Source organism: Halichoeres trimaculatus, unplaced genomic scaffold (genome assembly GCF_033239565.1).
Source record: "Halichoeres trimaculatus isolate MK-OKI-2021-1 unplaced genomic scaffold, fHalTri1.1 fHalTri1_scaffold_20, whole genome shotgun sequence".
Taxonomy (NCBI): domain Eukaryota; kingdom Metazoa; phylum Chordata; class Actinopteri; order Labriformes; family Labridae; genus Halichoeres; species Halichoeres trimaculatus.
This window is the reverse complement of record NW_027437198.1, coordinates 4,344,456-4,359,769: the sequence shown is the minus strand read 5'-3', so window position 1 is coordinate 4,359,769 and position 15,314 is coordinate 4,344,456. Positions and strand designations below refer to the sequence as shown.

The window sequence follows — 15,314 nt, the reverse complement described above, 5'->3', positions numbered from 1 at the left end:
AATGTTAACATCCCCACTCTAATTTTCTGTTTTCATTCTAACCTTTTTCCTTCATAACTCAAAGTTATAAACTCTGCAAAACTGAAATATTTTCATTTGAACTGTGAAGCATCAACAGTAAGGGCCTGTTTCCATTAACAGTCTAATTTGTTTTGTTGCACAAACTAATGCAGCAAATGGCATCTGAGGGACATAAAGTTTTTCTGTCATGTTTTTTTTTTTTTTTTTTTTTCAGTAGCTGCCCTCAAAGTGCTCTCAGTTGAAAATACTTTCAGGAAACCACATCGTCCGTCAATACCACCTCTCTATCACTGGTCAATCCAAATTGAAAAAGCTGGTACCAACTTTGTGAAACAACTCCATCTGAGAGAAGCAGAAGTGATGTGAGACAATTTTCTCTTTTTTTATTTTTTAAACTAATACCAGTGTCAAAAAGCACCCTGAAATTGAGGTCATGGGAGAGGCTGGTGTTAAAAGACTGTTGGTGGGCACAGGCCCTAAAGTCCTACCTGGATACCCCAAGAGATGACCTGTCTTTGAGTGTTTTCCAAGGTGCCCTCACAGATACATGTGTTGGTGTGGACCTAACCTTTTAAGGTGACTTTCCAGTGACTGGAAACATCATGAAGTGGACTGGGATGACCTCAGAGGACAGAAAATATCACAAAGTGTCCTCTGGGGTGGCTTTCAGAATAGAAAACTGGATTTAGTTCCCTTCTGCTGCTGCTAACAAGGTGTTGTTCCAACTCTACTCCAACCATTTGGGTTTACTTCAACTGGAAAATCAATCGCCACCAGAAAAAGCCCCCTTCCAGATAATATTAAATGTGATGAAATGACCACAGGTGTGCCCTAGAAGAAACCATGGCAAGAGCCCTCTCAAAAAAACAACAACAAAAAAATTCCAGTGGAGAGGCTGCAAAGCTGCCCAGCAAAAATAAAGGTTGTTTCTGATGCTTCAAGTCAACAAACAGATGCTCTGCCACTATTTTCAGCACCTGATCCTTCAAGCCTGAGTCTGCCTCTTCAAGTTCAGTTGATTGAATTCTATTTTTTATTCTTTTCTGTCAAACCACCAAACTTCTCATTTGAACTGTGTTAACTTTCTCTCATTCTAAAAGACAGAGTGTTTCTATTTGGCAGACATAACAGCATTAAACTTTCATAAACTAAAAGATTGTGTGGTAAAGCGAGTGTAACATTGAGCAAAGGCAGGATCCAGACACTAACCCCCATCATTTCTCAGAAATCATAACGTTAGATTATTGGTTTAATGGTGCTTCTGGGTCACAAAGCTTATGCAGTTTTTAAAGGGCTGCCAGGACACAAAGACAGGGAGTCACAGGCTATAAACTGTTTCATGAGCTCCAACTCTGAGGAGGGGAGGAGGAGGAGGAGGGAGGGGGTTGACATCTTTAAGCTCCAACTTCACATCGTTAAGCTCCAGCGCATGTAAAAGGGTCATAAACAGTCAATAAGGCATACATATTATGATTTAGCTCCGCTGGGAGTCGATGATGACGTAGGCTGAAGCTGAATAACCTGAGCGCACAGATGATGAGCGGAAGCGCCAGTGCGCAACTCCCCATCATAATCTGGCGGAGCAGCATCGCTGTCTTTTCAGCTCCACTCACTGACAATCCAACCAGCCGTGAGACAGGACGAGGGGGGAACTGACTTCTTCTGCTGCTTACTGATGAAATTTTGATTGGTATAGAGTTTTTCCAGCTGCAGAATTTTTTTGTTTCCTTTTTGAAAAGGAGCGACCATGTGGTTGATGCGCGTATGATTTGCTGTTTTTCCTATATTTTCCACACTGTTACCCGTACTTTTCGAATATTTTGACGCACTTTTGCCGTTTAAAAATGCCCACAACCGCTCAAACCGTTGAGTTGTCTGCTAAGTAAGTTCATCTGTTTACCAAACAGGAGAGATACCGCGATCAGTGAGTAGACTGGGAGGCTGTGTATCCTTTCACACGTGGATTATTCGTATCCAGTCGGAATGCTGACTCTATTAGTCGGACTTCTGTACCTGGTCAGCGGACGCGCTGTGCGGAGCCAGGATGCTACAGGTAGCCGTTTTGTTTGTAACGCCATTCCCCCGGGCGCAGAGCCGGGCTGCGCGTACGGTACAACGGGGAACCGCGTCCAGAGCAGCACCCCAGTGGAAGACGAGCTGCGGAATACTATCATCCAGCTCCGGGAAACCATCCTGCAACAGAAGGAGACCATCGTGAGCCAACAGGGCACTATCAAGGAGCTCAACTCCAAGCTTGCGCGCTGCGAGGCGGCAGCGGATGAGTCGACGCAGGGCAAGTCCCGGGGTCAGGGCTCCAGACGGAAGGAGTTGGGGAAGAACACGATGGGAGACCTGCCCCGGGACCCGGGTGAGAGCATAGACCAGCTGGGGAAAACGATGCAGAGTCTGAAGGGTCGGCTGGAGAACTTGGAGGTAAGGTGCTAAAATATGCTGCTGGTGCGTAAAAGCAGCGGTGAATCACTTTAGTTTGTATTTTGAATCATAAACCACCATCACAACCAACTGTAGCATTTTGATAAACATGCAAACGCCTGGTAATAGGCTGCAGGCACAGCAGGAAACCTGTCAGTGAGATCAAAGGGTCAGCGGGTTGCCAGATAAACCCGTTTTTAATCGTCAATTTCTGTTCAGTGGCGCAACCCCTGAAAAAAAAATGACCAACAAGATGTAAGCAACACAAAGTGTGTTAAATATGTTACCATGCGTGTGTTACAGGGTTTTCAGAAGCAACCCTGAATAATTTATGAGCACTCTGTGTATACCACATAGTATTTTATTTGCAGACACGTGACTCATTTTTAAAGCAGTTTATGGAATTAACTCCAGGTTTAACCTTCACCACAGTGGAGCTGGAACTGGAAGGCTGAATCAAACCCGTCATGGTGGAGTGGAGTGGAGTGGAGTGGAGTGGCTTCTTTTCCTCTTGACCTCAGATCTTTTGCAAACCAGTGCTTTGTTCACACCCAGGGGACCCTTCCTTCTTCCTTTTCAACTACTTCCTCCGCTCTGAGCATTAATTCCAGCAGCCTCGGAGATCACAAGCAGATATTGAGGTCACCTTTAATGAAGCGCTTTCCATACACTAAAAGGTGGATGGATATCAGCTGTTGTGGCTTCAGCTGTTATGTCATTAAACCTACCTTCCCGCTCAATCTGATTCCCTCACTAAGCATTATAGTGTTTATTTAAACTCAAGGTTATTTCTGTACACTCTATGCTGCATTGCTGATACATCCATCTCTCTTCCCTCCCCCCTCACACCCTCCTCCTTCCCTTGATTGGAAGCTTTAATACCCTGATCAAATCAGGGGATACTGCAGCTGTGTGCATACATATTATATTGAATTTTAATCTATTGATCTGCATCTGCTTTCCATAATTATTATTGCATGAACAGTGTTGCATGTAGCGTATGGCAGCCTGGAGCAGGACCTTTCCCTCACATCAGAGACATTGTGTAACTCAACAACTAAAACCAGGACCTCGCAGTAGCTGCTATGGTGGCCTTCAGCAGATTCTCTTTAACTGAGCTTTACAGACGCTTCTGTTTTGTGAGAAAGTACAAATCAACCTCTGAATGTGTCACAAAGAGTCTGACACCAGAAGTGAACTGTAGATTTATTTATTCATTAGATTTATTTATTTTTATTCTGAAGACCTTGCTTTAACCAGGAAGTGGCAAAGAGATTAAAAATGACTGTACGGGAGAGACACAGCCGCATCAGAAATCACACACACATCAGAACTTGGAGTGTCAGTTTTTTGCCCCCTTGGTGACCTCACCAGCTACCACCCATATAGGGCGCTGATTGTCAAGTTGCACAAACTACAAATAACGTTTCTTCACATTTAGCTCTAAAACATCACATTTATGCAGATTTAGAGAAACATTTGTGAAATATATCTGTCAAATATCATTTTTAAATGTTCAATGTAAAAAATGAATGTCCTGATTCTAAATATTTAGCTACATTTCTAAACATTTATTTTTTTTTATTCTAAGTATTTATCTAAGATTTCTAAATCTTTAGTAAATATTTCTAAATGTTTGCTAATATTTCTAAATCTTTGGCTAAGATGAAATAGGTTCTTCAAATCTTAAGCTAAGATTTCTAAATCTTTAGCTAAGAAAAAATTTTGTCCAAGATTTCTAAATCTTTAGCTAAGATGAAATATTTATCAAAGATTTCAAAATCCTTAGTGAATATTTCTAAATCTTTGGCCAAGATGAAATATTTATCTAAGATTTCTAAATCTTAAGCTAAGATTAAATATATATCTCAGATTTCTAAATCTTAAATTAAGAAGAAATAATAAGTGTAAGATTTCTAAATCTTTAGTAAATATTTCTAAATATTTGCTAATATTTCTTAATCTTTGGCTGAGATGAAATATTAATCTCAGGTTATTCAAATCTTAAGCCATTATTTCTAAATCTTTAGCTAAGATTAAATATTTGTCTAAGATTTCTAAATTTTTAGCTAAGATGAAATATTTATCTAAGATTTCTAAATCTTTGGTAAATATTTCTTAATATTTGCTCATATTTCTAAATCTTTGGCTGAGATGAAATATTTATCTAAGGTTCTTCAAATCTTAAGCCATGATTTCTAAATCTTAAGCTAAGATAAAATATTTGTCTAAGATTTCTTAATCTTAAGTTAAAAATTCTAAATATTTGCTAATATTTCTAAATCTTTGGCTAAGATATAATAGTTATCTAAGGTTCTTGAAATCTTAAGCCATGATTTCTAAATCTTTAGCTAAAATGAAAATTTTGTTGAAGATTTTTAAATCTTTAGCTAAGATGAAATATTGATCTAAGATTTCTAAATCATAAATTATTTCTAAATATTTGCTAATATTTCTACCTCTTTGGCTGAGATGAAATATTGATCTAAGATTACTAAATCTTTAGTGAATATTTCTAAATATTTGCTAATATTTCTACATCTTTAGCTAAGATGAAATATTTATTTTAGGTCCTACAAATCTCAAGCCAAGATTTCTTAATCTTTCTCTTAAATGAAATATTTATCTTAGATTTCTAAATCTTTAGCTAAGAGGAAATATTTCTCTAAGATTACTTAATCTTGAGCAACAATTTTTAAATATTTGCTCAGATTTCTAAATCTTAAGCTAATATGCAAGTTCACACCCCCGTCCACCGGAAGCACCAAAATAAAAGCTTGAGGAAGCGATCCAGCCAATCAGGGTTTGAGAATGTCAACCAAAGTCGGCTAATTCAGCTGTAAGAAAAGAAACATACCAAGTGCTGTGATGGTGCTGTTGGAGATCCTGTGGCCGACTAGGGCTGCAACGGTTAGTCAACATAATTGACTCATCTACCATAAAAAAATATTCGACGTAATTTTTAATAGTCGATGCGTAGTATTATTCTTTTTATTGTTGTTGTCATATGGTGAAATCAAATACCAGGGAGTAATGCTCATCCGTAATTTCAGTTCACTACATGAGGCTCCATGTTAACAGATACTTTAGTGGGAAAAGATCACTAAGTTCATACATGAGGAATATTAATGAGGAAAAATCTCTGCGCCCCAACGGCAATGTGTGCTGACGGAGGCTCTGTAACTCTGGCTTGGACAGCCTTACAGCTCCTGGTGTTTGACACTTGATAACGTGATTTAGAGAGTCTCCCTTTCTCTCCGTTTTAAACAGTTTTTCTGGATCTGAGTCACAAACTAGCATCAAAACTCCCCTAACTTTTTAAAAGAGAGGACATTTATCTGATGGAGCTCTCACTCTCAAGCTCACACTGCACCGGTAACACTCAGCGGGGACAAGGAGGGGCGGAGTGCGCATGAGCGAAATAGAAGTAGCCCATGTAGAGCAACAAAACTTAGCGCGTTGTTAAAATCTCGCTTGGCTGGGTCACTTCGTCAGGCGGGAGTGTAAATTTGGGTATTAGCTAAATATTTGGAAATCGTACCTCAGTATTAGAACTCAACTAAATATTTAGAAACCTTAGCTTAAGATTTAGGAATCTTAGATAAATATTTAGAATCTGGACTTTTATTCATAACATTGATATGTATTCTTCAACATTTAGCTAGGTATAACATTTAACACTCAGATATGACGTTTAACATTTATATTTAATATTTATATTTATATTTAATATTAGAAAAATTAATTTAACAAATATTTTTTTTTAATCTGCATAAAAAGTAATGTTTTAGAGCTAAATGTGGAGAATTGTTGTTGTTTGTAGTTTGTGCAACTTAACACTCAGCGCCCCACACACCCAATCATGTCTGTCTGTCAGGCCACCAGCTCCAAGTAGAGCACAGGGACACAATCTTCATTTTGATGGATCAAAAACAATGGTTCTAAAAGGATCAGACCCGAAATGAATTCAAGATCAGTCATCCGGTGCAAATCTGGGTCTTTATGGAGACTGAATGCCTGGTCGAGTGCACGGGGTTAACTGGATTAAATGTCTGTTTCTCAATCCATCTATCCATCCATCCTGTTCTTCTCTTCCCTGTTTCCATTCCTCGCCTCCCAGCAACAGAGTTTGCGTCTTCCCTCCACGAATGTATCAGCCGGGGGTGTCTCGGCCCTAGCCCCTTTGCCACCGGAGCTGAGGGAGCTGCTGCGGCAGCGTCTGGGGGCGCTGGAGACGCAGCTCCTCCGGAAGGTGGCTGAGCTGGAGGAGGAGAAGAGCCAGCTCTACAACGAAACGGCGGCCCACCGCCAACGCACCGAGAGCACTCTCAATTCCCTCTTGGAGAGGATCACCGAGCTGGAGAAAAGTGAGTGAGACAATGGGGTGTTGGGAGATGCTGGCCAGAAATAATCCCCCTCTTTTTTCTGTTTTTGTCTTCTAGATTTAACTCTCATTAGCTAATCCTTGTGCAAATTTCTGATGATGCAAGTAGAAACCTCACAGCACAGTTTCTTCTTAGAGTGGTTCTCAGAGCCGCTCCTGATTTTGGAAAAAGGAGGCTTGGAAAGCTACACTGAATGCTTAATTAGTTTAATAAATATTAGAGAGATGTCCTCACTCCGGGGTTTCACTTTGAAGATGGACGTCAAAATATCTCCGCCTTCGGGAAAATAAAATAATCTCACCACTCACTGGACATTTCCTGCAGACTGTCCCCTGAGGCTCAGCCGGCTGAGTCAGTGTCTGCTGGATGATTCCAGGTTTAACCAGAGCTAATTGCTTGGAATTAAAAAAAAGGTCAACCCAACAGCAGCCACTTGTCTGACAATAATTACTGCCTTTTTTCAGCTTTACAAAGTTCACTTCACATCACGTCTCTGCCGGAAATGTCAGGGTTCATTCTGCAGGGATGTTGACGGCTGCGCTTTGCGGTGAAAGCTCTTTTTTTCCACCGGTGATAGCCATGTAATGGCTTTCAAACATGCTTTGGTTGTCCTCCTGCTCTGGGCTTACAACAAAAGAAGTCTGGGAATCGGTCCAGCACCCCCATGATCCTTGGAGGTTAGGAATGAATTGAGTTGAGGAGCTGAGTAAATGAGAGCCTCAGAGAAAGTTACAGGGACCGTTGGTACTGAACCACAAACTTATTTACATGTTATCCTCTCCTCTTGTGTCGAGCGACTGAAAAAGGTCTGACAGCTTCAAACCTATGAACTCTCTTCTTACCGTACGAGCTGCAGTAGTCTGCCTCAGCTTCAAATCTTCTGCTCCACTGAGATAAAACCCTGCTTCAGTCTCATTAAAAAAAATAACATGTTTTCTTGGTGCGAAGACGTGTGTGTATGAGTGTGTGTGTGTGTGTCCTTTTCGGCTCCTTTATCCTCATTTTCTCTTTAAATTTTCACTAACTTTTCCTCTTTGTGTGTGTCTGCCTTTTTTCCCATCATGCTTAATTTAGTATTACCATGTTTACTCTGTTTCTGTATTCAGCCTCTGTGAAATATTAAAACTCTTGTAAGTTTTCTTTTCTTGACCCACCGCCTCTCTGTGAGTTAGCTGTGATGCGTGAAGTCACAGATGACTTGGTATGAAACGTAACTACATGAAACCTTTTAAATAATGATGAAGCTTGGTCTTGTTCTTGTTGTGATGCTAGCAGCTATGCTTCAGGGACTGCAATGTCAGTCAGGCTCTTGAGACAGAAAGATGTAAAACGTCTTAGAAGTCATATATTGTTACATCAAGAAAGCCAGAATATACTTTTGTTCACTCGTTAAAGGGGACATATCATGCTGATGCCTGATTTAATACTTACATATAAAATAATAAATTTGAAAACAAGACCTTTCAGCCCCTGAATTTTCAAAAAATGAGATATTGTATTTTTTCTGATATCCTAGAACGAGATTTGATGCCTCTGAAAACAGGTCAGGCCATTTGGCTGCAGGATTTCGAACGTCGTGATGACACGAGGATCCTTTCTTTTTATTGGAGTAATCTGATAAAGCAGCTCCTCCTCAGTGATGTCAGTTAGTCACACAACCGCCACCGAGGGATACACCCACCAAGAGCCGAGTATAAACGTATAAACTATACATGATACAGTACCGGTTGGACTCACCACACTGAAGCGTCCTGAAGTGATCTGTGTCGAGGTGGATTTTCTTCCTCCTGAGCTGCAGAACCGTCCGGGTCTGACTCGGGGTCCAATACAAAAGGACGTATCCTACACTCTGCCATTTTATTAGTGCTATCAATGCCTTACGGTGAAGTTTTGTCAAACAGCAAACTCGCTCGGTCTGCCCCATCCAATATGTCGATTTTGTAAATACTGCCATGCTGCAAAAACCGCCCCCTGGCTCTACCCCCTCTGCCCCTCTGATAGAACTGACCAATCAGAGCACAAAGGGCTGTGATGTTGCGAGGTTACTGGAGGTCATTCTCCAAACTGAGCCTTTCAACGAGATCTTCAGAATGGCCTAAACTGAGGATATTGAGAACGCTATTGTGGGGCAATGAAGGAACTAAATGACTTGTACTGAGGGCAGAAATGCTTTACAGGCATCCTAGTCTGGCATAGTGAAAAGGAGAAACAAGCATGATATGTCCCCTTTAAAAATCTTACACATCATATACATAGATCTCCATCAGGACAGGATCCGACTCTTCATCCCCTATGAGCCCAAAACTAGTAGAATTACCATTAAAATTTATTATAAAATCAATTATATTTTTTATTACTTAGATGTTTTGGTTTGCATATGGGGGTCAATGGCAAAACAAGCTAAACTAATAACACTCTACCTCAGCTCTTCAATATGCTTCATAGGCACTGTTAGCACACTAGCATTCCCAGCAAAGAAGCTAAACCTGGTAACAGAAATGATTGCACTACAAAAACTGAAATATAGTAAAGTGTTTTTGTCTTATTTTTAGTAAAAAATGTCTCATTGTACTGGATATGAACCACGTTCAACTGAGAAGTCCAGAAATGTTTTATTTCAAGATATTAAGAGACAAAAATGAGGTCTGAATTGCTAGTAGCAAGTAAAAATATCTGCCAGTGGTGAAAGTGGAATGTCGAGTCAAGTTTCTTGATGTTAGAGTAATGTCTTCATCCAAGAAACTTTGTTCTTACCTCAAAGGGAAAATAGTTTTTCTCCGAACAAGTAATGCAGACCTCATTTTTAGTCTTTAAATAACTTGAAATAAGACATTTTTTGACTGGTCAGGTGAAATTGGCTCATATTAAGTCTAAAAGACTTTTTTTTTTAAACTGAAAATAGGACAAAAAAACTTGATTAGATTTCAATTTTTTTGCAGTGTAATACCATTAAAGTAGTTTGTTGAAAATTCTAATCTTGGTTATTTTCTGATGGTAAAGTGAACTACATACATGAGCAGTACAAGCAGTCCCATGGTCTTTCTGAGAGCCACGTGTAGCACAGAAAATCCCTTGATGTAGTGCACCCTGGAAATTAGCTAAATAGTGGTTTAAAGGCAGGGTTTCACAACCTCAACCTCCCCTCCTCCCCCTCCCCTTGGAGCTCCTCCAAAGCAATGCCCTCGCTCACATACACGAGCGCCGCTGATTCACGACTATGATTGTGAATGACTGAAAGACGGACTCAACCCATCGTTTTATGTTTTGCACTATGTCAAGTCATGTCTCATTTAGAGGTAAGGAAGCACCAAAAGGTTAAAACGTAAAGCTAAAAATCAAATAAACAAACGTGACTTTTGTCAGTACTCCCAACTGTCATGCTAGCATTACCCACTTTTTTGCTTGTCAGAGCCCCCTGTGGTGAGAGTTTATTAGACTCTGATCCAGACTACAGCCCAGAGCCAATTGGCTCCTCATCGGGTCAGAGGGTACAAGCGCGAGGTCGAGCAAGAGGGGCAGTAGTTAGAGACAGGGGAACAGAGCAAGAAAATAAATCCTCTGTCTTTCTTTTCTTGCTCTGTTTAGCCAGAGGAGCGGTTAGCAGTAATCGGGGTATGGGTAGTTTCTCTGCTGTTCTTCTGCAGAGTGCAAAACTGTACACCGCTAAACTGGGGAACACACATTGAGTCAGGGGCAGTGCGCACTGGTGAAATGTACGGGCAAGAGGAGAGCATTGATTGGTTTAACAGACTGGATCCTAATCGATGTGATTGGCTGATGTTTTCCTGGGTTTTCTCCTGCTGTAGATAGCAGATATTATTTGTCTTTATTTAAGAACACGTCATGTATTGCTTGCCATTGGGACATTTAGATCATTTTTAACCAGTATAACAAAAAGTGTATCTAAATCAAACTCCCAATTATACCTTTAAATCGGAATAATTAACGGACATATTATCTGTGATGTCACCCATCTGTTTCTTATACAGTGTTTTGAAGCAAATCATCAGCAGGTGTTCTGTGCCTCTGATTGGGCAAAACTGGGAGCTTAATTTCTTCTACACTGCAGAATTATAAATATTTTTTTAAAAAACCTGTATAGTGTGTGCTGATTAAGGAATAAGGTAGCCAGACCCACCCATTTTTTTTTAACCAGGCTGTTAATCTCTTGGTGTGTATGTGGTTCCTGATCTTTCTTCAGCCGGCCTCCAAGCGGCAACCTCCGGTCTAAGAATATGAGACAATGCAGAAGTGCTAAGACCTGCTGTTTCTTGAGTGTCTGCTTGAGGCTGGCTCCAGAAGTACTGGAGGTCACTTACACACAAGCCCCCCCCAAAAAAAGCAGTTTCACAGCAGAAATAAACCCATTTACAGCCTGGTTCAAAAATCCTCTCCTGCCTGATTCGTCAATTTCAATATAAACACACACTGAACAGGGGGCACCTGAAACATAGCTTGAGCAACCCTTGCTGTGGGGCTAACACTGTGCTGTCATGGCATTAACTGCAAATTCAATACACCATTAATAAACCAATAGGATGTGGGTGAATGAGGACCTACATCCTGACTACAACTGGGATAAATCATTGTCATTAACAGAATCACTCCACCATCTTTGATTAACCGCCACACAGAGTGCACGCTTTTGTAGATTATCTAATTCTTATGAGGAGTATGGGGTGATAACAAGAGTAAGAATTACATGAAAAAAATCAAGTCAAAGTGAAGGCTTGTTTCAGAGACTGCTTTTAGGAATACTCAACCATGTATCCTTATTTCTCAACAACAGGTAACAGTGCCTTCAAGTCACCCGAGGACTTCAAGGTGTCCCTCCCTCTGCGGACGAACTACCTCTACGGACGCATCAAGAAGAGCCTCCCAGAAATGTACGCCTTCACAGTGTGCATGTGGCTCAAATCCAGCGCCAGTCCTGGGATAGGAACCCCGTTTTCATACGGCGTGCCAGGCCAGGCCAACGAGATAGTCCTCATCGAGTGGGGGAACAACCCTATTGAGCTACTAGTTAATGACAAGGTGGGTACATAACGAGAAACCGCTTCCTTACAGGGCTCATCATGCTTTAAAGGTTTTACAAACAAGTAGTGAAAACATTGGCATGGTATGAGGTAAAGCTTCTTGTGCTGTAAATAAATAAAAAATGGCCATCATGGGCCATACCTTCACAAGGAATTATAAAACCCACTGATGACTGACATCCTTGGGGTTAACTTGGATTCTTCCCATGAAAATGCTTGTGACTCAACCCTATGGTGACCAATCTGCCCTGTGTGTCTCAGACTGGACACAACGTAGTTAGATTTATAGTTACAGAGGTGAGAGAAAGGAAGCACCCCTTGAAAAGCATAGGATAGGTAAGATTTTTAAAGCGGGACACACTTTTGCTTTCAGCACCAGACTGATACAGGAGTTAGTGCTCTATGCAAATCTCAACTTATTCTCATCTGCCTCTGCTGTTCTGTCTTTTGAGTGAAATGTGGTGAAGTTTCAAGCTGTGTGGTTTTATTTTTGTGGGTCTGCTGCCTCACAATGAGATATGTGGTTGGAATTCTTGGCTGAGCAGGGGATTTTTAGTGTTTGCATGTTCTCCCCGTGTGCATGTGGGTTCTCTTCTGGTTCTCTTGCAAAGACATGCCTGGTAGGTAAACTGGTCACTTTGAAGGTCCCATATTGTGCAAAAATTACTTAATTAAGTCTTTTAGTGAAATTTAATGACCAAACCTGTACTTAGTAGTGCTTGTGAATGTAAAACCCTGACCTAAAACGAGCTGTTTGGAATTTGGGGGTTTGTCAACGTCAGCGATTCCCTTTTTTGACCAGTTAGGAGCAAGTCTGACCTGATTGGTCCACCAGAGCAGATACCCCCGAACCCCCCGAAATCTTTCCAGCAATGGGGAGCAGAATGCCAAAGTTGAAAAACCATCACTGCTCTGTTTTTGGCTGTAAATAGCCACATAGTTCCATGCACAAGCTTTCCATCTTAGAAGAAGACAAGACTAAGTGGCTAGAGCTCATTTATCAAAGAAACATGCCAGCTACACTCAGTAAAACTGTGCATGTGTGTGCTAGTCACTTCACGGCCGACTGCTTTTCCAACTTTGGACAGTACAACAGAGGGCTAGCGAATAGACTGGTCCTGAATCCAGGCGCATTACCAATCATCCGCAAACAAACCTCAGACCCTGGAAATGTGAGTATTTTAAATGCTGTGTGCTGTGGAGCAGATGTAAGAGCTTTTCCTCAGTGTCCCCCCTGTCTCTGTGTTAGCTTCAGGATGCTAACTTCAGCTGCAGTTAGCCTGTTGTTTTAACCTGTAATGTTACGGTAAACGAGGTTCGCCGTTTTGTAAACAATGTGCACTCGGAGCTTGTGGCGCCGCTCTCAGTGACGCTGAAGAGTCGGGCAGTATCAGTGGTGGCTCATTTGCATATGAAGGTCACACCCACTTAATCAGAGGGTTCTGAACAGAGGGGCTATGAGAGCCTGGAAACAATGCTGCTGTGCTTGATTTATTGGCTTTTTGGACCAAAACATGTTACTACCATTTCATGAAGACATCAATGATCCATAATAAAGGAGCACAATATGGGACCTTTAAATTGATGGTAGGTGTGAGTGTATGCGTGAAAAGCTGTTAGCCTGCACATTAGCTTTGTAAAAGATCTAAAACTGCTGAGGGTGTACTCCAACTCTGTTTATGTCTAGTCATTAGTCTCGGTCTAGTTTGGTTTGTCTCGGTATTTTGAGGCGTTTCCATTGATTAATCCCGGGACAACTCCCCAAATTACCAACCTGAACCATCCCACTTTTTGGTACCCTTCTGTTGGGGTGCCAGACATACTGATCCAACCCCAGAAGCTGGAGCTAGAAACACTGCAGACCACAGATCACAGAGAAGACACCTTGCTGGATGCCTTCCATCATTGCTCTTTGATTACTGTGTGGTTTTCTTCTTCCTTGATTTTTTATCAGGGTCACACTCTTATGGCATCACACTATTGCGTATTTGACTTGACTATTGGCATCGGCAAACCCAGCATCTGGCTCACACGCCACCTTCCAAGAAGGGTCATGGTGGGCAGGCTTTGCCAACCCAACCTGTCCCAACCTGTACTGATCCAAACCGGACTGCTTGGTGGAAACAGGGCTTTAGTGTTTCTGTTCTCTTATGCCCCGTATCATGAACTCAAGTACTACTAATCAAGTCCTTTATTCAGTATCCAAAACACGGAATGATCAAGACCAGAGTTTCTGATACAGACAGGCCGACACAAGCCCTTTTGCAAATATTCCAGAGGACTGTGTAACACAGTTTGCATCTTTATTCATTTCTATTTGAACTCTGATCTCTGCCCTGATGATCGTTCGGGGAGTGGAGATGTGTTTAGATCAATAGCTCTTATTCATCATTTGCCTGACGGCGCTGCTGGCAGAGATGTTTTGTAGATCCGCTCATTAAATGCAAAGAAGGCATTGATACCATGTTAATATTTCCTCATCGGTCTGCTCCGTGGTGTGAAATACTTGTACTTCTAAGCACAATAATGATACAGCTGAAAGCAGATCCACTGACCATCAGCTCTGAATTTTTAATTTTGCTCCTTATAAACATTTAATATCATTGACCCACATTCCTCACACACCCAAGAATAACAGTTCTTCATTAGGGAACTTAAGCTGCCATGTGCGCTCGCTGGAATGCCTCGTCTTCTTTGCTTTCTGCACCATAAATCCACACGCAAACTGTTAGCTTTCAGTCAGCCGAAACCAGGATTTCAATTAACACGACAGAAAACAAAGTGGTAGACACGTACATAAATATTTTATACCATTTATTTTTCAAAGGAAGGGATTTTGTGTAATTGTTATGCTGATTTGAGCTGTAATACAAGATTTTCCTGTTTCCCCCCGTGGCACAGATGCGTTTGCAGCGCTGTTGTATCAAATTTGGGTGATTTTTTTTTGTGTGTGTGAAATGTTGCTGCACTGGAGAGGATTCTTCTCCCCTCACTGTCTTGTTTACACTGGCTGTTATTGGCACAGGCAGGTCTCCTCATAGCTTCCCCTTCACCATGCATTATACATGTGTTCAGCTCAGACAGATGAGAGCGAGAGATGGCGGGAGAAAGGGATGAGTGAAAAGAGGAAAAAAGGAGAGGATGGGGGGTTTGGAAATGGAAAATCTGCAGAGCTTTGGAAGAGTGGATAGAGTTCTGCTCGGAGAGAAGAGTGAAAGATCACAATGAACCCTGGAAAAGAAAGTTATCATGTACAGGAGGAGAAATACAGCAGAGCCGGAAACAGGCTTGTTATGATCTCTGCATGTGCGGCGGCACATCCATGAGTCGAGCTTGCTCATGATGATAACAGGGTCCACAGGGGCACATTGTTTATGCTATTGATTTGAAGAAAAGGGAAGCAGCGAAGCTTCTTCAACAGGGATAGAAAAGTGCAGCG

At 41.4% G+C, this 15,314-nt stretch overlaps 1 protein-coding gene across 1 annotated transcript in view; it reads left to right on the top strand.

Annotated features, from left to right (window-relative positions):
• The first annotated feature begins 1,460 nt into the window (after nucleotides 1–1,460).
• The window catches only part of nptx2a (neuronal pentraxin 2a), a 30,057-nt gene continuing 16,203 nt past the window's right edge, over nucleotides 1,461–15,314 (top strand). The window contains exons 1-3 of the mRNA XM_074697596.1: nucleotides 1,461–2,454; nucleotides 6,575–6,821; nucleotides 11,629–11,873. Coding sequence (XP_074553697.1) covers nucleotides 2,005–2,454; nucleotides 6,575–6,821; nucleotides 11,629–11,873 — 942 coding nt within the window. The 5' untranslated portion in view covers nucleotides 1,461–2,004. The remainder of the gene's footprint in view (nucleotides 2,455–6,574; nucleotides 6,822–11,628; nucleotides 11,874–15,314) is intronic.